General features: G+C 35.4%; 3 protein-coding genes across 6 annotated transcripts; 2 read left to right on the top strand and 1 right to left on the bottom strand.

Moving 5' to 3' along the window:
• The first annotated feature begins 776 nt into the window (after window positions 1-776).
• On the top strand, window positions 777-8,367 carry LOC111991984 (splicing factor Cactin). Its single transcript, XM_024023791.2, has 13 exons — window positions 777-1,139; window positions 1,234-1,325; window positions 2,285-2,381; window positions 3,351-3,422; window positions 3,565-3,627; window positions 3,781-3,921; window positions 4,454-4,549; window positions 6,492-6,776; window positions 6,861-6,999; window positions 7,072-7,211; window positions 7,420-7,596; window positions 7,698-7,964; window positions 8,049-8,367. The coding sequence occupies exons 1-13, from the start codon at window positions 819-821 to the stop codon at window positions 8,166-8,168; spliced, it is 2,010 nt and encodes a 669-aa protein (XP_023879559.1). The 5' UTR covers window positions 777-818; the 3' UTR covers window positions 8,169-8,367.
• A 1,718-nt stretch (window positions 8,368-10,085) lies between these two features.
• On the top strand, window positions 10,086-14,225 carry LOC111991980 (putative ribosome biogenesis protein C8F11.04). 4 transcript variants are annotated; one of them, XM_024023787.2, is made up of 2 exons: window positions 10,086-11,751; window positions 13,985-14,225. In XM_024023787.2, the coding sequence occupies exon 1, from the start codon at window positions 10,180-10,182 to the stop codon at window positions 11,719-11,721; it is 1,542 nt and encodes a 513-aa protein (XP_023879555.1). In that variant the 5' UTR covers window positions 10,086-10,179; the 3' UTR covers window positions 11,722-11,751; window positions 13,985-14,225. The 4 variants fall into 4 exon arrangements, with proteins under 4 accessions (XP_023879555.1, XP_023879554.1, XP_065620533.1 ...); XM_024023786.2 differs by lacking the exon at window positions 13,985-14,225 and adding an exon at window positions 12,969-13,318; XM_065764461.1 differs by lacking the exon at window positions 13,985-14,225 and adding an exon at window positions 12,837-13,318.
• Window positions 14,226-17,143: 2,918 nt separating this feature from the next.
• On the bottom strand, window positions 17,144-20,153 carry LOC111991986 (wall-associated receptor kinase-like 20). The gene has a single exon (XM_024023793.2). It carries the CDS (start codon window positions 19,933-19,935, stop codon window positions 17,977-17,979), a length of 1,959 nt encoding a protein of 652 aa, XP_023879561.2. The 5' UTR covers window positions 19,936-20,153; the 3' UTR covers window positions 17,144-17,976.
• Window positions 20,154-25,267: the final 5,114 nt, after the last annotated feature.

The raw sequence follows: 25,267 nt of genomic DNA, 5'->3' as shown, positions 1-25,267 counted from the left end.
TAAGTTTTTTACTCTCCAAAAGAAGTGCATACACTTCAACCTAAATTCAAAATAACAAAATTTAACAAAAATAAAATAACATAGTTCAACAAAAATATAATATCCTTGGAACTCGCCAAATGCTAAGTATCAATATTAAAAAAATTTGAGCAAACAGTGAACTAATCCTGACTATGACCATGATTATCATCCATAGATTCTTTGTTGATGTCCAAATTTATAACATCTTCCACAAGCTCATCCAATTTCATTTGTGCAAGTTTTATGCCAAAAAAAGAAAAAAAAAGTATTAGTAGTTCTAGGGTTTGTAAAGTTTCAATTTTTAATTATATCCCTTGTAAAGTTTTTTTAATTACTCACTTTTTTTTTTAATTTAAAATATATGTTGGATATAAAAGGTATTTGACAAATTTAAAATAAAATAAATATCTATTTGTTATACGAGTTAAACGGGTTGTGTTAAGTGGGTCATTTCGGGTTGACACAAATAAATTGGTATGTCAAACACGTTTATTTCGAGTTACGTGGGTTGACCCGACACATTTCTTATTGTGTCACTTTCGGGTCGGCCCGTTTATGACCCAAACCTATTAAGGCTCAATCCTAACTCGAAATAACCTGTCTCGAGTTCGAGTTGTATTCATGGATTGGGTCAAACATTAACACCCCTAATTGTGTGTACAATTGATAACGGGTCGAATTTGGGCTCTAGCAACAAATCGTTCTAGTCGGTTCTAAAAGACTAAAACCCTACAAATTAGTAAATAAATAAAAAAGAGCTTTAAATGTAGCTAACGTTAACAAAGGACCCAAGCACAATGGATAGTCACAAGCGAAGCAGAAAGAGCAACAAGGAAACGTCGTCGTCTTCAAAGAGACGCAGAACCAGACGATCCGACGATTCAGAGTCCGAGTCCGAGCCTCAGTCCGACGACTCGTACAGCCAGGACTCGTCACCGGAGCCACGGGACTCGCGGAGGAGCAAGGAACGAAGAAGCAGCAGCAGCCGCCGCCGCAGCCACCGGAGCTCGAAGCGTAAGCGTGACTCCGACGACAGTGACGATGATGACCGTGGCCACAAGAAGAAGTCTTCCAGGAAAATCACCGAGAAAGAGCTCGCTGAATATCAGGCCAAGAAGGTTCGGATTTGCTATTTTTTCTGTTGAATTCTAGGGTTTGGCTTTTGTTTGTGACGCGGTTATGGTAACATTGTTACTTGTTTTAATTGTGTAGCAAATGCGAGTTGCGAAGAAATTGAAGACGCAAACGGTTTCTGGTTATTCCAATGATTCGAATCCCTTTGGCGATTCTAATCTCACTGAGAAGTAAGTTTTTTTGTTTGAGCTTTAAATAGTTTAAATTTTTTGCCTAGATTTTTATTAAACATATATGGATTGTGTTTAGAGTAAGAAATAATATCAATTAAGGCCTAGTAATCAGTGTACAATTTGGAATTTGAATAATGGTGAATGTAGGATAAAAAGTGCACTTGTAACACACCAAAACTAGCCCACGCATCTTGAATCTTTTGGTAATTAATATTGTTTTTCATTGAACTTTTTACTGGCTATTAATAAGAAGCTAACATGTTCATAAAATGAATGTATTTGATATGAGAATGTTAAGATGGATAAGTGGAAATACACAAAAAGATAGGATTTTGTTCAAAATGAGAAAATCCGTTTAAAGATAGGGGTGGCCCATATTGATGAAAAGATGGGGGAAAGTCGCTTGAGAGAGTTTGGTCATGTGTGGAGGACATCGATTAATGCACCGGTAGGATAGAGTGAAATAATTCAAGGAGGGAACAAAAAAAGTAGAGGAAGACCAAAAATTTACATTAGTTGAAGTAGTTAAAAAGACATGTCTGTTAAGGAAGCAACAAAGGCTAGGACTTTGGATAGCATAGAATGGAGGGAAAGAATACATGTGGATGACCATAATTAATCTTCTTGAGGATCCATAGCTGACCCTAAAAACTTTGGAACCAAGAGCTTTGTAGCTCAACTTCTTGGCATCTCCTAGGGTTTCTAAGACATCCAGGGTTTAAATCTCTCTTTCCTCAACTATTGATGTATCAAAAAGAAGAAGAAGATTTAATTGTGATCATACTGTGGTCTGGTATACATGTTATTAGTAACTAATAGTTCATATATTATGTGCATACCCCTTTGGCTAAACAATTGTTCTTATTGTGATGGGTTGACTCATATTAATTATTGGAAAGTATTTTGTTTTATTGCAATGAAAGCATTGCTTCATGACATGTAATGTGTGTTTGCAGATTTGTGTGGAAAAAGAAGATTGAGCGAGATGTTTCTCAAGGTGTGCTGCTTGATGTGTCAGTTAAAGCTGAGAAAAAAAGAGATATAGAAAGGCTGGTATGTGTGCTTAATTCAAGATTACTGCTCTGCATATCATTTATTTTTCTAGTGCATTCCTTGTCTTTGTGCATTGTTAAGCCTGTTTTGGTCATTGAGAAGGTTGTAATACTATTTGACCTGTTACTTCTATTTAAGTTAAAATGTCTCATGTACAAGTTGTAAAACATGTTGGTGCATTGATTTTCATACTTGGTTGGTGGAAATTATTTTACAGATATTAACTAGATGTAGAATCCGACTCCAATATTTTGGTACCAAGTATTGGTTGATGTTGAAGCGAACTGAACTCATGGAGAGGGAGGGAGAATGATTGTCGAAGACCTTTTTGAGTTTTATTTTTTATTAGTTAATGTATTATATAATGGGACTTATCAAAACCAGGGGGGGGGGGGGATCACTTATTGGAATTTAGTAATGGTTGATGTTGTAACTAGATGTAGAATGTAGAAGCCAACTGAAACCCACGGAGAGGGAGGGAGGGAGAATGATTGTCAAAGAACTGTTTGATTTTTATTTTATATTAGTTAATGTATCAGAGAATGGGACTTTTCAAAAGAAGGTAGGAAAATTCACTTATTGGAATTTAGTAATTGCTATAAAACATATAACTTGATGTACTATGCCATTCACTTTCACAAAATAAATGATGGAGATGGCTTTTTAAGGGTCAATGACTGTTTCCAAAAACCAAACTTATAATGCAATCTTTGATTGTATCTTGCCCCATTTATATTCTTCTTTATTTTAGGATCTGTAAAATGGTTCTGTCATCATCTTCAAATTTATTCCACATTTGTACGTTGATGCTCCTTTTCTTATTCTTTTAATTTATTACTTGCCATTGAATGAATTCGAAGCACATCCTATATGGTTCTTCAGCCTTGGATGTATATCATGCCTGCCGTGAATCTGCGATCCGTACATCAATTTTATATTGTAACTCATGTTTCTGGTTTCTTAATGCAGGCTGAGATTGAGAAGGTAAAAAAGAGAAGGGAGGAAAGGGCTCTTGAAAAGGCACAACGTGAGGAAGAATTGGTAAATTGAGTTCCATGATATCTCAACATTTCTCTTCTCAATTTATTGGCAGAGAGAACTAGAATGGTCTTATTTCTGCCTTCCTTAGGGTTAATTGACATTCAGATGTGATATGGTTTAGTAAGTCTATTTGTTTTTGCAGGCAATGTTAGCCAGAGAACGTGCTCGAGCTGAGTTTCAGGATTGGGAGAAGAAGGAAGAAGAGGTATGTTGCTGGACTGTAATCTGTATTCTTTTCTCTTGTCCTTTCCTACATGTGTTGAACCTTCAGTTTCTGTTATTATTCTCTTGTTTCCGTTATCAAGATATCATTTCTCTTCCCTTGATAATATATTGACTGACGTTTTTCCATCTACAGTTCCATTTTGATCAAAGCAAAGTCAGGTCAGAGATTAGATTACGTGAAGGTCGTATCAAGCCTATCGATATTCTCTCCAAGAACCTCAATGGCTCTGATGATTTTGATATAGAAATAAATGAACCATACATTGTTTTCAAGGTAATTATCACTCCACATTTTGAGATCTTAATTTCCAATCAAAGTTGATCCTTCGTCTTTTTTACTGTCCATTTTCCTTTCATTTGCCTTGCAACTTCTTAGCTCTTTCATGCTTCTGTCAAGGGAAAGAGTAGATAACCAGGGAAATAATAGATCTCTGCTTTTATGGTGCTCTTAGATCTGTTCTCTTTATTCTCTCTCCCCCACCCCCCCCCCCCCCCACCCCTTCCTTTTCGGGGTGTGGGCAGGCCACAAGGGATTTTGTTTTGTTCATTAGTTATAAGCAATGAGTCTCAATAGTTATAATGGATGTATTTATGGTCCAAATACATTTTCTTAGTTGAGGCCTACATGTTACATGTAGTAATATTGAAGCTTCCATTCCTCTAGTACATCCTCCAAATGTTCTGTAATTTGATTCTAAATACAGTTTAAAGATTCAGTGATGAACATGCACTGATTATAACCTTTATTTATTTTATTGGTTATGTTTTTACAATTTTCATTGATGTTTGATATTTATGTTGTGCAGGGCTTGACGGTAAAAGAAATGGAGGAGCTTCGTGATGACATAAAAATGCATCTGGACTTGGACAGGGCAACACCAACACATGTAGAGTACTGGGAGGTATGAATCTGTTCCTTTTTCTTGCTTGTGTTAGTGGCTATCTAGTCCTTAAGAATATTTTGTAATTAATTATCCAAATTTTCCTTTGCCTGTTTCCTTCGAGGGTAGTATTGTAATTGTCCTAGATGTGAAGTCAAGCCCATGCCGATAAGTTAAATGTTGGCATGCATCTTGTGTGTGTGAATAAGTTATGCAAAATATATGAGTGTACAGTTTTAGTCTTGCCTGTTATTAATTTTTCATACTTAGTGCCTTATATATTTGAATACGCCCATGCTTAACGTTGTGTGGTCAGTGGTGTGGTAACTGTGGTTGTTTCATTGATCTTTTAGACTATGATGATTGCTGGAGTCTAAATTGTCGAATACTCTAGGGTTTGTTTGGTAAGGTTGTTGCTTTCCTGTGAAGTAGTTTTGTACTTGCATTAGGAAGAAAGCAGAATTTGGCACTGTTAGGCCAATAAGATCTATCTCAAATGGTACGTCCTCTTGTTTACTCCTTGTAAAAGTAAGGTAAAGGCTGAAGTTGCAGGCTCAAGAAAGCCACACATTTGTGTAAATTTCTCTATGCTCTCCAAAAGTTCAGTTTTGTACTTTAAAAATAAGCATCATTATCTATCACAAAAGATACATATGAGAAGTATAGGGCAATGGAATAAATGTGTGTGCTTAGTGCAATCTTTTGCAACTATGTCTGAGATGGGTTAGCTCTCCTTTAGAATTAAGGAATTTATCCTCTGCATGTTTCCATTGCATGAATTTCCTTTGCATATATCCTTCAAGAGTAATGGTTATTAATTAATTATCCAATTTATCTAGTCCTTGAGAATGTTTAGCAATGTAAAGGACTGGCTCTGCGCAACCCCTGATAACGTTTTGATGTTGATGACAAAAGTGGATTGACATAAGCCAAATTGGAGAACCTGTCTGTGTTTGTGGTGGGTTTAGTGTTAGGCGAATTTGTGGATCTAGGGTTTAGAGTTGTAGAAGGGTAAAGTCTCAAAATTAGTCTTTGATGGCTATTTGATAGAGAAGTATGCAAGCTTTTAGGACTTTATCTTATATAATATGACTTTATTTACGTATTTCCTTTGTGTGCCCTTTTTGATTTTTTTAAGAAGTCCTTTACCATATAGGAAAGTAGACCATAAAATAGGCAATATTGAGATTTTGGCCAATGAACTCTAGCATAGATGGTACGTCCACCTCCTGTATAGAATGGGTGGAGACTAAGGTTGTGGGTTCAAACCCCCTGTGGTACATTTGTGTAGCTAACTAATAAAGAAAAGGTAATATTTTGTGTTTGTTTTGAATGAGTATGAGGTTTAGAACTTCTCTTGCTTGATTGGAGGTCATTTTACTTATATTTGGCTGGAGGAACTGGGTTGGCAAACATTCCCCGGATATTTGGAACTTAGTCCCGTTATGTTTGATATGGAAATGGTGGAGGGAATGAAATCTCCCTACTTTTGAGGACACAGAATTTTCGGTGACTCAATTACTCACATTGCTTCTTCTATCTTTATTTGATTGGTCTCGTGCATGGGGCTTTACTAACAATAACTCAATCCCTGTTTATAGAGTACTTACTTTTTTGCATATAATACTGATTATTTGTAATTATCTGGGCTTGTGCATTACTATGTAAATGGATTAGTCTCTTTTTTAATTCAATAAAATTCTATTACTTATAAAAAGAAAAAAAAGAAGAAGAAAGAAATAGAGAACTTCTCTTGCTTTGTATTGAAAATTTTTTATACATATTTTTGTATCTTCTACACATATTGAAACCTGATTTCTCCTATGAACTGCAATGCATAATGGACATTATTTGAATTAGCAACTTGAAAGTTGGAAGAATGTTGGCTATGAATGATTTAGGTAACAGTTTGTGTATATTGTTTGGCCAATTATACGATGTCTTGACATGTGCAATGCAACAGGCACTTATGGTGGTTTGTGACTGGGAGTTAGCTGAAGCTCGGAAAAAGGATGCACTGGATCGTGCTAGAGTGCGTGGGGAAGAACCTCCTGCTGAGTTGCTTGCTGAAGAAAGGGGTCTGCATTCCAGTATTGAAGCTGATGTCAGAAATCTTTTGCAAGGAAAGACTTATGTGGAACTAGAGGGAATGCAGTCCCAGATTGAGTCACAGATGCGTTCTGGCACAGCAAAAGTAGTTGAATACTGGGAGGCTGTTCTTAAACGCCTCCATATTTACAAGGCCAAGGTATGTATCTTTAGATCTTCAACAGGTTTGTATCTTAGCAAAAGTTATATATTCTTATATAATGGTTGTTTGCTTCAAATACAGGCTTGTTTGAAGGAAATTCATGCTAAGATCTTGCGCAAGCATTTGGAACGCCTTGAGGAGCCTTTAGAGGGTGAAAATGAATTGGAGTTTGATCACGGTTTAGAATTGAAAGAGGACAACAGTGACCATGATGTTATTGGTATGTACTTTTTGTAATTTCTTTTTACCTACTTTGCTCCTAGGAATGGTGCTCATACATTTTTCCATGTAGATGCTCAAAATTTCTCTCCAGAACTCATAAAGGAAGAGACTAATGAGGATGAAGAAGAGGCTGGTTCATTTTCACCAGAACTATTGCATGGTGATGAAAATGAAGAAGCAATTGACCCTGAAGAGGATAGGGCTATGCTGGTACGTTAACTAACGCAATGCATTCACTTTTTAAGTGTGAGCTTGTAACTGTAACTCACCAAAAAAATAAAAATAGAATTAATGCAAATGAGTATTTCAGCAAATATTTTCACATGTATGGTAGGTCTGCAAACAGTTTACTTCTATTAGAGCATGCAAGCAGATATCGTCTTTGATTTTATGATATAATGTTTCGATAAATTCACAGGAACGAAAACGTACAGCTGTTGTAAAAGAACAGCAAAGAAGGATGCAAGAGGTCTTGGCATCAAAGCCAGCTCCAGCAGAAGATAATTTTGAGCTAAAAGCCATGAAAGCCATGGGAGCCTTGGAGGAAGGGGATGCAGTTTTTGGCTCTGGTGCTGAAGTGAACCTGGACTCTCAGGTAGCTTTTCTTGGTCATTCTCCCCCATCCTTTTACCTTAATTCTGTAGTATATATGTACTTCTTTTTGAATTATTAATTTTTATTATTATATGGATTCAGGTGTATTGGTGGCATGACAAATACCGACCAAGGAAGCCAAAATATTTCAACCGTGTTCACACAGGATATGAGTGGAATAAATACAATCAGACTCACTATGATCACGACAACCCACCTCCAAAGATTGTTCAAGGGTATAAATTTAATATCTTTTATCCAGACCTTGTTGACAAGATAAAGGCTCCAACTTACACTCTTGAGAAGGATGGGAGCAACGGTGAGACTTGCATTATACGGTTCCATGCAGGGCCCCCTTATGAGGACATTGTAAGCTTTCTAGACTGGTGGTTGTCATTTTTTATCAACAATTTTGTTCATAGGATCCACTTCACTGACTTGATTATATTACAGGCTTTCAAGATTGTAAACAAGGAATGGGAATATTCTCATAAGAAGGGCTTCAAGTGCACATTTGAACGTGGAATTTTGCATGTATATTTCAACTTTAAACGCTACCGCTACCGCAGGTGATGTGTGGCTAGTTTTCTTACCTTTTCCTCTAAAGATATAAAACTCCCCTGTGGCGAGGGTTTTGAAGATTCCATAGGTATTACAATTTTGAGCTTATACAAATTGTTCAACTAATTTGTGTTGTAGATATTATTCGATCTAATAGTGTTAACAGAAACCTTTACACCAGTTAATAGATTTTTTTAATTTTTTTTTATAATTATTTTCTAACATTTTTTGAGATGATATGTTTTATTTATCAATTATATCAGTAGAAAAAAACCATGCTCTCCCTGGTTCCCTTGAAATCCACGCAGCTCCTTGGTCATGCAAGTGGAATTAGATACTGTCAAACGATTCGACAGCTGCTTGCTTCTTTTAGTAGAACTCTATTTGATTGGTCTCGGGCATGGGGACTCACGACTAGTGATTCTCTCCCTTCTTTTCTTAGCTCTCTTTCTCTTTGTAATTAATATGCTGATAGGCTTTCTTTTTTGTTTTTTCTTTGGTTTCTTTTTCTTGTATTTTCTAGGTTTGCTCTATGTTCTTCATGCATAGAGTAGCCGTTCTTCATGCATAGAGTAGCCTTTCGTATATATAACATTCTTACTTATAAAAAAAAAAAAAAAATTTCTTTGTGTTCATCATCCTCAACAGGGAACATGAAGTATTTTCTCATTTCAATAAAACTTCAGTACTTATTTTTTTTTATAAAAAGAAAAAAAGGAAAAAAAGAAGAAAAAAAAGAAGAAGGTATGGTATGAATTCTTTAGCAAATAATAAAGGAGAAAAAAGACGGCCATTTTGTACTACGAGGCTGAACGCCAATTTACTTTGTTAGCTCTGTTCTGAAAACCAGGACATGCAGGAAAGTGAATTTTGACACGGGCTCGAGCTGCTTGACTATCTAACTGCTGAGTTAATAAATTTGTTTCTAAAGCATAATTAAAACAATATATATATATATATATATAACAGAAAAGAGTCTGAGCAAGTTATTGCATGGGATCAAAAGATGGACAGGTTAATTTTGTTGACAACCGGGGTGAAATGGAACAGAGGAGAAGCTGGATTTGGAGTTTGCCCCCGAGGAATAAGAATAACCAGATGGTTTTAAAAAGCCTCTCTGGCAAGGAAACATGAAAGTTCTTCAGATATAGAAATATGGAATGCTTTAAAGTAAAACCAAGAAGCATTCTGTCGGTCATTATTCTTGGTCCATAAGTGTCAAGGATTTTGAGCTCCCAGATCTTGAGCCACACCATTTCTTCCAACAATCAACAAATATTATTGCAAAAACAATTGTCTTCTTCTATTAACTGTAAGCTCAATAGATAAATAACTAAGATGAATGGCTTGATCAATTATTTGCGTAGTATTTCATTTGAGATACTATTTTAGTTATCTCAACTGGTTAAGTCTACTGTCGTTAAATAAGAAATGTTTTGTAGAAAAAAAAAATTCCATTAAGTTGACGAAAAATACTACCACAAAAATGAATAGTGTAAAAACCCCACACATCAGAATATATAATAGAAGCATATTAACAGGCTACTGGTAGGAAATTGAGATAAAAAAATGGTCTCAAAATAAGAAAATTAATCTTAATCGAAAACAATATCTCTTCATACACTTAAATTTTACAAAATATTTTATAACTATAGTGACAGATTATTTTTTGTTGATGATAAATAATATAGAGATGTTAATAGTAGGTTCGAATAGAACCAATAAAAACATGATAACTCAATTGGTTTGAAAAATGTTATCAAAAATGTTTTTTTTTTTTTTGGTAGAAGTTATCAAAATTGTTGTGTACATACTACTTAGAACTATTAAAACGAAAGCCCAACATGGTTAAATGGAAGAATTTGGTCTGAAATCTGCTCATGCCAAATGTAAAACACCCAATTACCAAAAAAAGCCCACAATACAATAAAACCCTAAAACCCTAATTGCTTACAGCAACGGTTCCGTTTTCTTCTTTCTAAAACCCTAGCAACCAAACTCCTCTCTCTCTCATTCTCTATCCATGGCAATGGCCATAGCCGACCCAAACCCACCTCCCACAACCTCAAGGGTGAGCCCCAAAACCATCCAGAAAGCTGTGAAAGCGCTTCTCAAATGGCGAGACTCCAAATCCCAGACCCAAAAACCCCAACTCCTCAGCGACGACGAGTTCTTCTACCTCATACTCACCCTCAAGAAAATCCCCACCCAAATTCGCACTAACCCATACAAAATCCCAATCCCACATCCCCTTCTCGCTCAAGAGCTCTGCCTCATCATCGACGATCGGTCTCACTCCAATCTCGATAAGGCCGCTGCTAAGTCCAAAATCGAATCTGAGCAAATACCCATCTCGAAAGTTCTCAAATTGTCCAAGTTGAAATCGGATTATCGCCCATTTGAGGCCAAGAGGAAGCTGTGTGATTCGTATGATATGTTCTTTGTGGACAAGAGGATTGTGCCGCTTATGCCCGGTTTGTTGGGGAAGCATTTTTATCAGAAGAAGAAGCTTCCTGTGCCTGTGGACTTGACTCACAAGAATTGGAAGGAGCAGATTGAGAGGGCTCGGGCTTCGGCTTTGGTGTATTTGAGGAGTGGGACTTGTTGTGTGGTGAAGGTTGCGAGGTTGAGTTTGGGGAAGAAGGAGATTGCGGAGAATGTGGTGGCTGCAATCAATGGGGTTGTGGAGATTGTGCCGCGGAAGTGGGATGGTGTGAGGTCACTGCATTTGAGGCTTATGGAGTCAGTGGCGTTGCCCGTGTATCAGGCCATGCCGGAGGTGACATTAAAGGCTGAGGAAGTGGAGGAGGTGGTGGAGAAGGAAGGAAAGGGTGAAGAGGTTGGCGTGGATGAGGGGAAGAAGGGAGAGAAAGTGAAGAAGAAGAAGAAGGGAAGGATTCATGAAGTGAGGTATATGGATGTCAATATTGGTGATGTGTTTGATGAAGATCAATTGGGGAGTGATGAGGGTGAGGATGTTGGTGAAATGGGTAGTGGTGAATTGGAGAGTAAGAAGAGGAAAAAGGGAGATAAGAGTAAGACTGAGGGAAAGGATTCTGGGAAGTCCAAACGCTTGAAGAAGTCGGATAAGGTGAAGAAGGAGGATGGCCTTAAAGAGAACAATGATGGGTTGTTGGCTGCCAAGGGAAAGAAGGAAGATGGTGTGAAGGGAAAGAAGGTTGGGTTGTCTGTTGAAGATGTGAAGTCTAGTGAAAAGAAGGTGAAGAAGGAGGATGGTCTTAAAGAGAACAATGATGGGTTGTTGGCTGCCAAGGGAAAGAGGGAAGATGGTGTGAAGAAAAAGAAGGTTGGGTCGTCTGTTGAAGACGTGAAGTCTAGTGAAAAGAAGGTGAAGAATAAAGATGGTCTTACAGAGAACAGAGATAGGTTGCTGGCTACCAAGGGGAGGAAGGAAGATGGTTTAAAGAAAAGGAAGGTTGAATTGCCTGTTAAAGACGAGAAGTCTAGTGAAAAGAAGTTGAAGAAGAAGAAGAGTGCTGAGGTGAAGTTGAAAAGTGGAGAGAAGGAGGTGAAGCCTAAGAAAAGCAAGAAAGCAGTGGAGTAATTTGATTTAGAAGACTAGAAGTTAGAGATGGTAATTCATCCTCTGGAAAATTTTGTTTTGATTGTTTAATACATAGTATTTTGTGTGTGTGTTTTATTCTTTTCTATTTTAAGGTTAGACCATGAAAATTTTGCTAATTGACGTTGCTAGTCACTTTATTTGGTATCTTGATTATGAGGAAGAATATAAAGTGATTGATTTTATGTCACAATGCTTTATATTTACGTCATTTTTATATCTGAGTCTGGTCTTGTTTTTGTACGCAAAGTTCAAAATTTCTATTGTCCTTATTGTTTTAATATTCTGTGTCAAACCGGGAGTAGAATTCATTTCATGGTTATCTATGTTAAATTATATATTGTTGTAAGTTCACCAAGAAAAGGGTGAGTGCCTTGACCAAACCCCTTATTGTGGTTGTTGTTAAAAGTTAAAACTTCCTGTTACTCTATTTTGGTGCATGCTTGAGGATATCATGTAATAATATTATTTGTATCATATATCTTGAGCTGCGTTTTAGCCAAGTTGAACATGGAAGGTTGTAGACATCTGTAGTCTGACCTGGAAATATGAAATAAAAGATAGAATTAATTATAAGAGAGATTAAACATTTTGTTGGTCACCTACAATAGAGGTTCACTTTACTAATCTAGATTATAAATCATTATTATGAAATTGATGGAAAGGATTATCAATCAGTTGTATGTTTTGGTCAAGAATTTGCTGAAACTTGCAAATGAGCCATAGCTCAATTGGCACTTCTTCATAATAATGGGATGGAGGTTAAATGGTTCAAGAGCTACTAAATGTGTGTCTTATACTCCACTTCAACAAGTTAGAGTTTTTGGTGGAACTGGTGAACCACTCTAGCTGGTTAGTAACTTACCAAAATTTTTATTTTTTTGCTGAAACTTCTTGCTTTTTGACACATTGGATAGTTTTGATTCTCTGAGTATGGTAGTCAAGCTATTGTTTTGCAGGGAGTGCTAGTTAGAGGGAGTTAATTAGGATGAGGGTCTGATGACTTGTCTAATCTTATGCGAGTAAAGATATTTTGGTTCTCTAGTCTATTTTGGTCTCTCTGATTGCTGAAATTTGCTAGGGCTGCTGAATTTAAGGACATTGTGCGGTTAAAGATGCTATTGTGATGTTGGTCTGGATTCTCAAGCTTGTGTACTGACTACTGAGTTTGTTTAAAAGTGATGCTGAACTTTTATTTTTTGGTCTTATGGAACCTTCCTTCCTCATAGACAAAGGCATGATTTGATAGCATTCGTGCAAGAGATCAGTGATGAGCCATGGCGATAAGGACAGGTGGGATAGGCAGGGGTTGGTGCCTTGGTGGGTACTCTGTTTAGAGGGTTGAAGTTGGCTTCAGGGTCAAATGGTGTAGGACTCAGATATTCTACAGAAAGAATCTCTACAAACTTTAACTGAGCTGTTGACAGTTTAACAGGGGATAACTTAGGTCATGAACTTCGACATCAAGACGTCATTTATAAACTGCTTTATTAACTTCGTCCAGCTTGTACTTGCTGCATTTTAATCTGAACCTACATTCAGGTCTTCAATGTGATTTGCTATAAAGATACTTTTAACATATTTTTGTGCAGTCTATGATCTCATCATGCATATATGAGAAACATTACCTGGCATTTGGTTTATTAACTTGAGAAAAGTGGTTGAACAATGTTTGCTTCACTATGTGGATAGGAAGATTAATGATCTGGCTGTTAAGGGACTTACCAAAAAAAAAAAAAGATTAATGATCCGGCTGTTAAGGGGCCAAAATAGAGGAGCAAAAAGTCATTATGTTAGAAATTTCTATATGCTTACTCTTATAGATAAAACCATCCAGTTGATGAATTTATTATATGTTGATCCAACTGATAGCATATTTTCTTGTACATCATTTTAGCTATTGGCTTGTTATGGTTTAGCATATTTTCTTGTACTTCATTTGTTTTTTTGGTTTTCAAGTTTTAGTGGGGTCAATTCTGAAATTATACTTAAAAAGTAAAGGTCTAATGTAAGTGTCAATTCTTTGCTTCTAATTTGATCAATTATTAACCCCTTAAACATTATGTTTGTAACAAAGAACATTTTGTTAAATTAATCTTGGCAGAGTTAAATCATATCATATGCACATGATTTTGTCCTATCACCAATGTTTCGTAACTGAAATTATAATACACTCATTTTATCAATTCCTTTATGAAAAAAGGGTGATGTTCGGGTTTCAAGATTGGGCTTGTACTTTGTGCAGATGGCGATGTTGTTAAGATTATATTGTTGCCATTGTAAACTAGCTGATCGTGGGTTTTAGCTCTGGATCCGGTATATGGGGCATGAAGGATACTGAAATTTGATATAGATGCTGTATGGCATGGGTATTTTGTTTTGTTTACAGAACTGAGGATTCTCACCCAAATTCTTCATATGGGGAGAAACATATAATTCCACTGATGTATAATCTTGAAATGGTATTTGAGGGAGGATTCAGAACAGTGTTCATCATTGTTTGTTTAATGCTGTTGATATGGCAGAACTTCGGGTGCTTAAAGACATCTTGACCTTTGCACTAAACTCCGGGATACTCAGGATCATTGCATAGGATCATAGGTTTCTTTTCTTGGTCACATATATATTGCAAACTCCAAAAATTGCTGCACCATGAGCTTGCATATGATAGAATGGGTTGGTTTTTAGAGACGATTTAAGGTATTCTAGCTAAGGTTATAAAGGAACGAATTTGATATGGATGGTGTAGTCTTGAGATGGTGTCAGAGAGAGGATTCAAGCATTGTGCCATATTTAAAACTTAAGCTTACTATTTAAGCTCATTCTATTGCATTAAGAGTAGTATGTTAGAACTCATTGGAAACCTCTAATTTGAGAGAAACCAAAGTCAACGGGAGACTTCCCCCTCGCTTCTTACTCATAATTTATGAATGAAAGAAAATAAAAGAAAAGAAGTTGAGTATTTGTATTTTGTACCAGAGAGAGATCAGGACTCGTCATGCTTAGGTAATAACGCAATGTAAGGAATATCTTGTGGAATATGTCAAATATTGAGAGGGTGACAGGGCCTTTTTTAAACTAAGTAAAAATTATCTCCAAGGAAGAGGCTTATGACTTATTTGTTGGAGATAATTAATCGTGCTGCACTGAGGCTTAATGGCAATCTTTTTTTTTTTTGCCCTTTCTATTTTTGCCATTTTTTTTATTGCTATAAAAATCTTTGTCAAGGTAGCCCTTCAATTCCTTCATCATTTCCTTCTTGTGAGATGAATCCCAAATCTTTCAAACTCTCCTCACAAACTCTTTTAGGTAGTAGATAGGATGTTTTAGATACTTCACACAAGTATGTAAGAGGCTCTAATACCAGTTGCAAACACACACAGAAAAATCAAAAGAAGAACCCCAAAAAGAAAAACTATAAGTTGACTATGCAGATAACTGTATAAGGACTGGTTACTGTTAAAATCATAATTTTTTATTTGCAAAACACGGTCGTTCGATGATTCCTTTAATTGCTACTTCAGAAACTTAGGAGCAAAAATATTAAATACTATGATGATTACAATAAACACCACTAGAAGTAATCACATTGCTTTTTGACTAGTTGCATTATTCTGAGTGACTTCTCATTTCCATTCTCTTACCCTTAAGTCCCTCGATTAGCCTTGAGAAGGAATTAAAAGTAAAATATTGTTCAATGTTAATATCCTTACATTGAGGAACCTTGGTTCCATCCGGTTCTATTTCGTCCTTTATTTCTCTTACTTCTCAAATTCTCAAATTGGATGTGATGAACATTAAACAGATGCATTTTGGTTTTTTCCCCCCAACTAAATATCTCATTGTACTAGTGATGGATGAACTCACTAGATTGATGAAAAATGAAATCTCTTGGTGTAAATTTTTGCGAATGATAGAGTTTTAGGGCCCGTTTGGATACAGCTGAAAATTGAAAACTGAAAAACACTGTAGCAAAATAATTTTTAAATGTGTGAATAGTATCGTGAGACCCATTTTTAATAAAAACTGGTTGAAAAATGAGGTTTGTGGGTCCCGTGACTGAAAAGTTGTTTAAAATTGATTAAAAAGTGCTGGAAAAGTTGCTGAGGTGTGCACTGTTCACACCTTTCCAGTCAACAATCACAGCACAGAGGAAAAAAAAAAAAAGGGGGTGAAACGCGTTTTGCGTCCAGACGTGGACACAAAATGCAGTACCCAAACAGAGGCTTAGTGAATAAAACTAGATGTAGACTTAATAATTAAGTTTCAAAATTTGAGAGATACTTTAGAGTCTTAAGGTTTTCAATTAATATGATTTGAATCAAATAAATGGAATCTAAGTTTAGTAGAAGTAAAAATAAAGATAAATGAGTTGTAACATTTGATGGTTAAGAGATACTTAAGAACAAGAGTTTTTGATATTTTGGATCAATAGCTCATCAGGATTGAGAGATTGTAGATGATGTAAATCATAAGATAAGAGCAGCGTAGGTGAAGTGGAGAAGCACATTAAGAGTACTTTGTGATTATAGTATATTTATTAAGTGTGCGTTTGGATGGTGCTGAAAAGCACTATTCGCGCATCTGCATTTTTTTTTTTTTTTTGTGGCATGCGTTTTAGGGGACAAATTTCACTGTTCATTCACTGCTCATGCTACTGTTCGTGAACAGTAGCCGTAATATTTGACTTTTCAGCACACTAGTGGGTTCCGTGTACTGTTCACGAGACCCAAAAATCTCACTTTTCAGCAACTTTTTCATTAAAAATAGGTTTCACTGTACTATTCATACATTTAAAAATTATTTTGCTACAATATTTTCAGTTTTTAGTTTTTAGTTTTAAGCTGTATCCAAACGGATCCTAAGTTAAAGGAAAATGTTAGGATTGGATCAATAAATATGATTTATGTTATTGAATGTTGGGTTGTTAAGAAGCAACATGTTCATAAAAATCAGTGTAACTGAAATGAAATGTTAAAATAGATAACTAAAAATACAAGGAAATATGAGATTCGAAATAAGGAAATTCATTTAATGATAGGGGTAGTACTTATGGATGAAAAGATGACACAGAGTCACTTGAGATGATTTAGTTATGTGTGAAGGCAATCAATTAATATAGTAGTGAAGGAAGAGTTTAGTTTTTCAAGTTGAGAGAACTAACAAATGTATAAGAATACCTAAAATAATATCAGTAGATGTAGTAAAAAAACATGTTAATCAAGGTGGTAATAGAGATTCTATTTTTGAAATATAATAATATAAAAGAATACACATGGCTGATCGTGATTAGTCTGTTGAGGATTTGTAGCTGACTTGAAAATTTTTAAACTAAAACTTGATTGCTAATGCAGTAGTAGATGTTAGGAAGTAAGAAGTTTTTTTTTTTTTTTTGGGTGCTTATCACTTTGCAACTCCTTCGTGTCTATCAGGTAAGAATCAGAAATCTTCATTCTAAAAAAAGAATAACATATTTCTCAGGAGTTTTTCACATGGATTCAACTTTGAAAAGGATTTCATGTAAAAAATAAAAGCATGCTCTAATATTTTTTTTTTTGGCCATCATTAATGTTTAAAAAAAGCTCTATAAATTACTAAATTAGTATTCCACTTAAGTTTGTGGGCGAGAATATGGAGCAACAAACATTATACGATTTGATATTGATTGCCATCATGATTCACACACAAATGAAAACTATAAACTTTAAGTTAATGCTTTCCTTTTTTAGACAATCCCTTTTCCCAATTCAAACTATATATATGCAACTGCTTTCTCCATTTCCAAAAGTTAATTTGTTTTTCTCCAAAGCAACAATCATGTTAAGCCCCAATTGATTCCAATAACCCCATTAACTGCAAGTCCATGTCTTCTAGAGCATTTCCATTTACTTTCTGTGGAAAGCAAGCATCTGATCCCAAATTTTTCTTTATATCTTTTCCAGTCACTTAAATCCAACCTTGGAATCACTTTAGAGCTTCTTTGGGCTATTCATGATCACCGTCCTCTTGGAATTATTTATACTACCTTCTCTCATCCACACCTTCTACTTTGCAACATGAATATTCAAAGATGACATACATTCATATAACAAACATACTTCAGCAACCAAAAAAAAAAAAGACATTTAAAAAAACATAACAAACATGTCTAACAGGCAAATACTCCAATCACAAGCACCCCAAAAAAAGAAAGAAAAAAAAAGTACTATCACAGTACCATCATACTACGTTCATACTCTAAATACCAACCTCTTTAGTAACCTCTTCTTGATCAACAATTTGGATTATGCACTGCAATTCTTGAACAACATCCTTCATTCCAGGCCTATTCCCCTTCTTCTCTCTAAGACAGGAAAGTGCAAGCTCTAAGAAGAGCTTTATGCTTGCCAGTAGTGTATCACCAGGGAGCTCATTGCCAAGAAGCTGCTGATCTACAACTTCCATGCTTGCACCATTGTTGGCCCGGTTGATCACGTAAGTGGCTAGATTGACATCATCTTGATCACGTGAGAAATCAATGACCTTTTGGGAGGTCAGAAGTTCAAGCAACACAACCCCATAACTATAAACATCACTTTTATCAGTTAACTGATAGCTACGATAGTATTCAGGATCCAAGTACCCTAATGTTCCTTGAGCACAAGTTGATACATGGCTTAGCCCTGGGTGAGCCAATCTTGACAGCCCAAAATCTGCAACTTTTGCATTGAACTCATCATCTAATAGTATATTTGTGGACTTGACATCTCGATGGTAGATAGGAGTGTATGCAGCATAATGTAAATAAGCCAGTGCTTCAGCAGTTTGTAAAGCTATTGTTAACCTTGTTTTCCAGTCCAGAAATGTGGAAAACTTACCATGTAAATGGTCATGGAGGGTCCCATTTGAGATGTACTCATGGATCATCAACGGCTGCTCACCTTCCACGCAACAACCCAAGAGTCTAACCAGGTTCTTGTGATTGACTTGAGAAAGTATACCAACTTCATTGAGAACTTGTTCTGTGCTTTTGATGTTACCCACTCTAGCTGATTTAACAGCCACAACAGTCCCATCTTGAAGCTCACCTTTGTAGACTTCACCAAAACCACCACTCCCTAAAACCCTTTCTTTGGAGAAATTTTTTGTAGCTTTCTTCATCTCTTTCAGGTGAAACATCCTTGAAGATTTCCCACCATTGCTTGATCTCAACATGTCCTCTCTTGCCTTGGCCACCCTTGCCTGCTGGTTGGAGAGTTTCCAGGATCTTCTTACTGCAATAGCAGTCATTGCTACTGCTAGAGAGAAAAAGGAGATTACCCCCATGGAAACCTTTAAGCTGAGGCCAGCCTTAGTGTTTCTCTTCTTTCTCAAGCACGTTCCAACACCATGGTCCCAGTGGTATCCCTTGTTGCAAAGGCAACGGAGGCGGCCATTTAGACCAGAAGGTAAACACTTGGAAGCCCTGGAGCAATCAAGTTGAGTCTTACAGACTGGTTCTGGTGGGGGAGTCCATTGAATTTCCAATCCCTCTTCCCATTGAACAGCAGGCTTCTCAGGATCCAAATGAATGATGCTTCTGAAGGCTCTACAACCTGAATTGTGAAGCCGTATCTTGTATGCTGAAGGCATACCACCAGCAACAAAGGTGCAACAAGGGTCAAGATTACTTGCACATTGAAGTGCTCTCTTTGTGTCAACTTGTCCCGAGCTATCCAAGTAACGGTGACAAAGACTAGAAGAAGTGCAATTGAGAGGAGAGACTAAAAGCCGCGGTGAACAGTTGAAGAGGAAGATTGTGTTAGATGAAGTGACGTTGAAAGGGAGAGATTGGTTCAACCAGAGACCCTCACTCACTAGCATGTCTTGAGTAACACATCTATCAGGCAGCCACGCCGATGGTTGCACCACCATGCGTTGAGATGCAGCCATAATGCTGAGTACAAGATAAGAACTTCCATTGAGGGTATCAAAATAAACTTTGTTAGAGTGGGGATCACAACGAAGAGAGTAGTCTGGGTCACCGCAGTTGGGATTTGTGCTTAGAGGATATGGGACTTCAATGGAGCCACAATTTGGACAGGCCTTTTGAGAAGAACATTGAAGACTAAGGAAAAGAAGAAAGAAGATACAGCTACAAAGGAAGTGCGGTGTTGTGTTTGGCTTGATGACCATTTTGCATGTGCAAAGGGGAAGAAGAGATGAAAAGATCATCATACATGCAGGAAAGAAGAGGGGATAAATATAAGGCTATAGGCCCATAGCAAAGGAATAAAGTGGGCACAAGAATCTATATAAAAAACCATGAAACTTTTGGCATTTACTGGAGAGGTGGATTCCTCTTCTATGGTGTCTAGAGGGACGCATATCTAGCTGTACTCGAGGAAAGCTTTTACCAGAAATGGCCTTAATACCAAGTTAAAGAGTGGGGAATTTTCCTTGTCTTTCATGTTGTTGAGCAAAAAATCATGAGAATATTGAAAATTTGGATTAAAAAATTACAGTTGATTAATGAATTGCAAGGAGGAATTCCACAACATAGTGGCCCCTGCACTACTACTTCTCACTTCTCAGTGTTCTTCCCTTTAGTAAATGATCACGTGTATCAGTTGCAAGACAAGTGGGAGCCATACCAATAGACTACAAGAAAACTTAAGACATAATCTATTTCCTTAATAATATGCAATGACCAAGCAGTCCAAGAAATCTCATACTAAAACAAATGAACAAGAGAATGTTACCAAATACGAAGTCCAGTTTGTTGACTGTCCTTCATGGAGAAACAAAACAAACCATCTATCTGTTTGGAAACATAAGAAAGAACAATCAAAACGAGTTCTTTTCCAATTTCTCCACTCTGGTATCTTATTTTCCATGTCTTCCACCAGGTAACATTTTTGTGTTAGGATTTACAAATAAATTCAAAGTACAACATTTAGAAAAGAGGGGGAACTTGAGATAAATTTTGAGAAAACGAAAAGTTGAAGGATATTTATTAAAGGTCAACAGTACTTACAAGAACAATTACATTCATTATCAATTTATGTAGTCTTTTTTTTTTTGGTCCTGGAACAAATGAAACTGAAGGTCTGTGGTTCACAATAGAGGCCTGTACAAGGAAGAAATTAATAACAGAAATTAATCACCAGGGAATAGGAATATAGGACACTTGAAGGTCAAGATTTTTTGTTCCCATAACCCAATACTTACCCAAATGGGCTTTGTTTGATGGCCAGTAGTTCAAGATCCAACTGCAGTCCAATGACGATAGAAAACAGTACAGATGCATGTAGAGAAGAGTCCATAGTAGAAAGGCGAAGGAAAGGTTTTAGGAATGTAAAAGTAAATTGATTAATAACACCTAGGGTTATAGAATTAATTCTGACAGGACATGGTGTGTTATCAGAAATTATGTTCTTATATGGGAGAAGAGAGTCCCATAAAATCAATTGCAAAAACGTCTATAACAAACATGAGGGGTTTTCTAGATCATGGATTATTTCAGGCATGGAACATGCTGAGCATAATGTTAACTAGTGTAAAGGATGTAAGTGGAATAGCCCAAGCAAATTTAGTTTCTTAAAATAACTTGGTTCATTTATAATCATCAGGCTTTTCTTTTAATGATATGGAGGCTTAAGCATTTTGTTCAGTTGTTTTTGTGAACTTGAAAACCTAATCAACTGAGAGAATTTCTTCCATTGGTAAAACTTACAGTTTCTTACTGGGCTTACCACTTACAGATCAATTTTATAATTACAGGACCGGACTGGCTAATCAGTCCAAGACTGACAAAAAGTCTAAAACCAGTTCCTTCACAGGGTTGGTCCAACTTAAATCCAGAAAGGAAACCAGAAAACCCAGGGGAAGAAAGAGTTTGGGCCTTCTGAATGAGCCACTAGTTTAGAAAGAATAAGTAAAGTTCAAAAAAGTTAAAAATATAAATAAAAGAAAGATGGGAAGTCAAGCATTGCAGCCCAGACATGTCATTTCCCACCAAAATTTTAGCTGATAAGTAATAAGCATCAAAGGCCATGCATGAAGCACAGAAAACCACATCGCTTCTCTTAAACCATAGTAATCTTATTATTTATTGCAGAAAAGATTCAAAAGAATTTAGTTTATTATAGCTAAAAGTGGAACAAATAATTAGAAAATTTTCAACTCCACAAATTGACACAATTAAGAAATAATAACCTATGGACATAGACAATCTTAGCCACTATACCACTTAGCGCTGAGCCTCTTAACATTTTTAGCTTAGGCACAAAGAAAGTTACTGTTTCATTTTGAAGAACCATGGCAAAGCTAATCATACGCTAACTGCTACAACAGCCAATAGAAGAACCCATCAAAGATGATTCCCATATCTCATATCTATCCAAAATACAATGGACCATTTGAGTTCAAGCAAAAACTTAACTTTGCTCTTAATCTTCATGTAAGAAATGTTGGGAAGGAGATAAAAAACGAGTTACCCCTATTGTTGCATTGGGAGGGACTTCCTGGACTCCTTTGCTTCCATAAGCTAGCTCAGTAGGAACAATTAGTAATCTCTGCATAAAACTAAATAATCAAACACTTGATAAAGGCTATAAATGTGAACAACTACAAAAATGCCCTTTCCCCTTCTCATAGAGATCGAAATGTGGGTATGTGGGCATGAAAAACTTCACCTGCTTTCTCATTCTCATAAAGAACTTCAAATTTGTAAGAAACGCACATGCCGCCAATTGCTAGGAATTTTGATCTCAAAGTCTCAGTCATAAAATTCTTATTTATATAATCACATGGGATCAAAAAGGAAATGGGGCAAAAATGATCCTAAGACTACTAAATGCATATAGTAGTTTTGAATGAGAAATTAGAGGGTCTCCTCTTACCTGTCCCTGTTGAAAGCTCAAACAATTGGTTTAGCTTATCATTCTTGACAAAACAAAACCCACAATGCATATAGTGAGAGAGAGAGAAAGAGAGAGAGAGAGAGAGTACTTGTAATGGGAAAGTTGTAGTGAGTGAGAGGGTTATGAAGGAGAGATGGGTTGTGGCGATGACAAGGGAAGATTGAGAGAGAGAGAGAGAGAGAGAGAGAGAGATTGGTGGCATTGGCGTTTGGGTTTGGTTGGAGTGAGTGACCGTTAAGAGTGGCTGTTAAGTACTAGCCATGATTTCTTTTGGACATGATTTCCCTAAAATAGAAATTAGTAGAGTATTGTATGGATTTAATTTGATTAGTATAATAAATATAAAAATTGGTTGGAACAAACCATAAAAAAGATGATGCATTTTGTTTATAATGTTACTTATTTAGGCAATATATTAGTAACTGAATGAGAAATTAGTAGTTTAATGATTGTACATTGAAAAAGATATTCCGTAATTGCTTAGATGTATAAATTGAAAAATATGTAATGAATTCATTATATAATGGTTTCAAAATATAAAAACTAAAAAATTTTAAAACTTTATATAAAACTAGTATTAAAATTTTTCTAAAATACCCTAAACTTATCAAATACCTTAAAGATATCAGTTACCCAACCCTTAAACTTAAAATAAAACAAAATAAAATAAAATAAATCCCTTTTGCATCCCTATTTGCCTTTCAATTCTAACATGTGAGATTTTTTTTTTTTTTTTTGAGAATACTAAATATTTTTAACACACACATGAAAATACTTTTCTTGCTTGGTGATGTATTGAACCCATCTTAAAAGTGCTTTAAATGAAACCCAATCGCTTATACTTTTCTCTCTTCCTTTAATTGGTAGAGCCCCTTGCCCTTTGTGCAGACATTGATTGGATCCTAAATTAAAATTGCATGCTTTATGCGCTTCCATCCAAGTCTATAGAACTATCAACTATGCCTATTATCAGATGTTCTAATTTAATCAAAGTTCAAAATGCAATATATTACAGTTGGTGTAATATAAAATAGAATACTTTGAGTGACTAAGTGAGTGAGATGAACAATTTTATTCTTCATTATGAACCCTATTTTAACCGGAAAGATGCAATTCTTGATTTGCTTTGCGGATTGGTATTATTTAAAAGAAACAATTGCATAAAAGAATCAAAATGCGAGAATTTAAAATTTAGACTAGTAAATCATGGAGTTTACAACTTATGGACAATGAATCTAATATGTTGACATAAAATAAACAATTAATAAAATCTTAAACTATGAAAAGTTGAGATGAAAGAAAAATTTATGCAAAACAATTAATACGGCCTTTTCAAAATTATGTAATTAAAAAGATTACTAATATGATAAATAAATATATTTTGTTATATTAATTGTTTAAGTACATTGAATAGAAATATGGTATTCTTGCACAAATTTAGTTACTTTTGTTACCTTGGAAACAAGGTTCAATAAAAGGGAAAAAAAATAATGACACATAATCGAGAATGTAAAAACAATTTATATATATATATATATATATATGGGTTCAAGTTAGTGAAGTTATTTTTGGTGTAATTTTATTTTTGAGTAAGCTCTTAGTTTAGGGTATTTAATAATTTGGGATTACTACATTCTCTAATAAAAAAAAAAAAAAAAAAAAAACCTAGGGTGTTGATGAAAAAATTAATTTCATCACACCCTAGGTTTTTTTTTTTTTTTTTTTTGATTAGAGAATGTAGTAATCCCAAATTATAATAAATACCTTAAACTAACCCTTACCCAAAATAGAAGAGCCTCAACTTTTTTTGGGTTAATTACTTGAGTACGTTAATTACTTTCATGTGATGAAGGTTTTTTTTTTTTTTTAAAAGAACATGTGATGATCGTTTTAAACACAAATTCAAATAAAACATTTAATAATTAGCTATTTATTTAAATTGTTGATGATGTGGTGATAAGATTTTAAAGACTCCATGATAGAGTTAAACTCTAAAAATTTTATCTTTATTCTCAACAATTTATTAGGATTTTCAGGAAAAATTATCTCCTCAAAATTTAAATCAAACACAAACTCTAACCAACCTATACTATTGGGATGAGTTTGTATTGTGAGAAGTTATGTGGGTAGATAATTATAGAGCATTATTTGAACGTGGGGATTTTTTTTTTTTTTTTTGGTTGATGAACGTGGGGAGTGTTTGGTGTACTGGGAGTGTCTTTTTTGGGTGGCTAAGGTAGTTTTTTTTTAAAAAAAAAAGAATGTGGATAGTATTTCAATGTGGGTGGCTAAGGTAGTTTTGATGTTGTTTTTTTTGTTTTTTCAAATTTTATGTATGACAGTTATCATTTTTTTGTCTAATCCTAAGATGTAGTTTTTTTATTCCTAAAATTTAGTCATTTACTACACATCCATAACATAAGTAAATAAAAGCTTAAATTGAAAATTTTATGGCAAGAGATACACGTTAATTGTATACAAAAGAAATATAGTTTCTATTTCGGAAGAAATTTTTTTACAACACTTTCTTACATAACAACCACTTTATGTGAGGTTTAATACATATAATAATTCTTACATATAATAATTCTTGTAAAGTCTCTCACCCGAACTTATCTAATATTCCATTTCAATGACTCCTTAAT

Source organism: Quercus suber, unplaced genomic scaffold, assembly GCF_002906115.3.
Source record: "Quercus suber isolate HL8 unplaced genomic scaffold, Cork oak 2.0 scaffold_563, whole genome shotgun sequence".
Classification (NCBI taxonomy): Eukaryota; Viridiplantae; Streptophyta; class Magnoliopsida; order Fagales; family Fagaceae; genus Quercus; species Quercus suber.
Note: the sequence above shows the minus strand (reverse complement) of the source record. Positions and strands in the feature narration are given on the sequence as shown.

Bases quoted from the DNA above. Each gene is read 5' to 3' on its own strand.
- LOC111991980 (XM_024023787.2), top strand. From the start codon at position 10,180: ATGGCAATGGCCATAGCCGACCCAAACCCACCTCCCACAACCTCAAGG.
- LOC111991986 (XM_024023793.2), bottom strand. From the start codon at position 19,935: ATGATGATCTTTTCATCTCTTCTTCCCCTTTGCACATGCAAAATGGTC.
- LOC111991984 (XM_024023791.2), top strand. From the start codon at position 819: ATGGATAGTCACAAGCGAAGCAGAAAGAGCAACAAGGAAACGTCGTCG. The intron at 4,550-6,491 runs GTATGAATCTGT...GCAATGCAACAG, and splicing joins CACATGTAGAGTACTGGGAG to GCACTTATGGTGGTTTGTGA. The intron at 7,597-7,697 runs GTAGCTTTTCTT...ATATGGATTCAG, and splicing joins AAGTGAACCTGGACTCTCAG to GTGTATTGGTGGCATGACAA.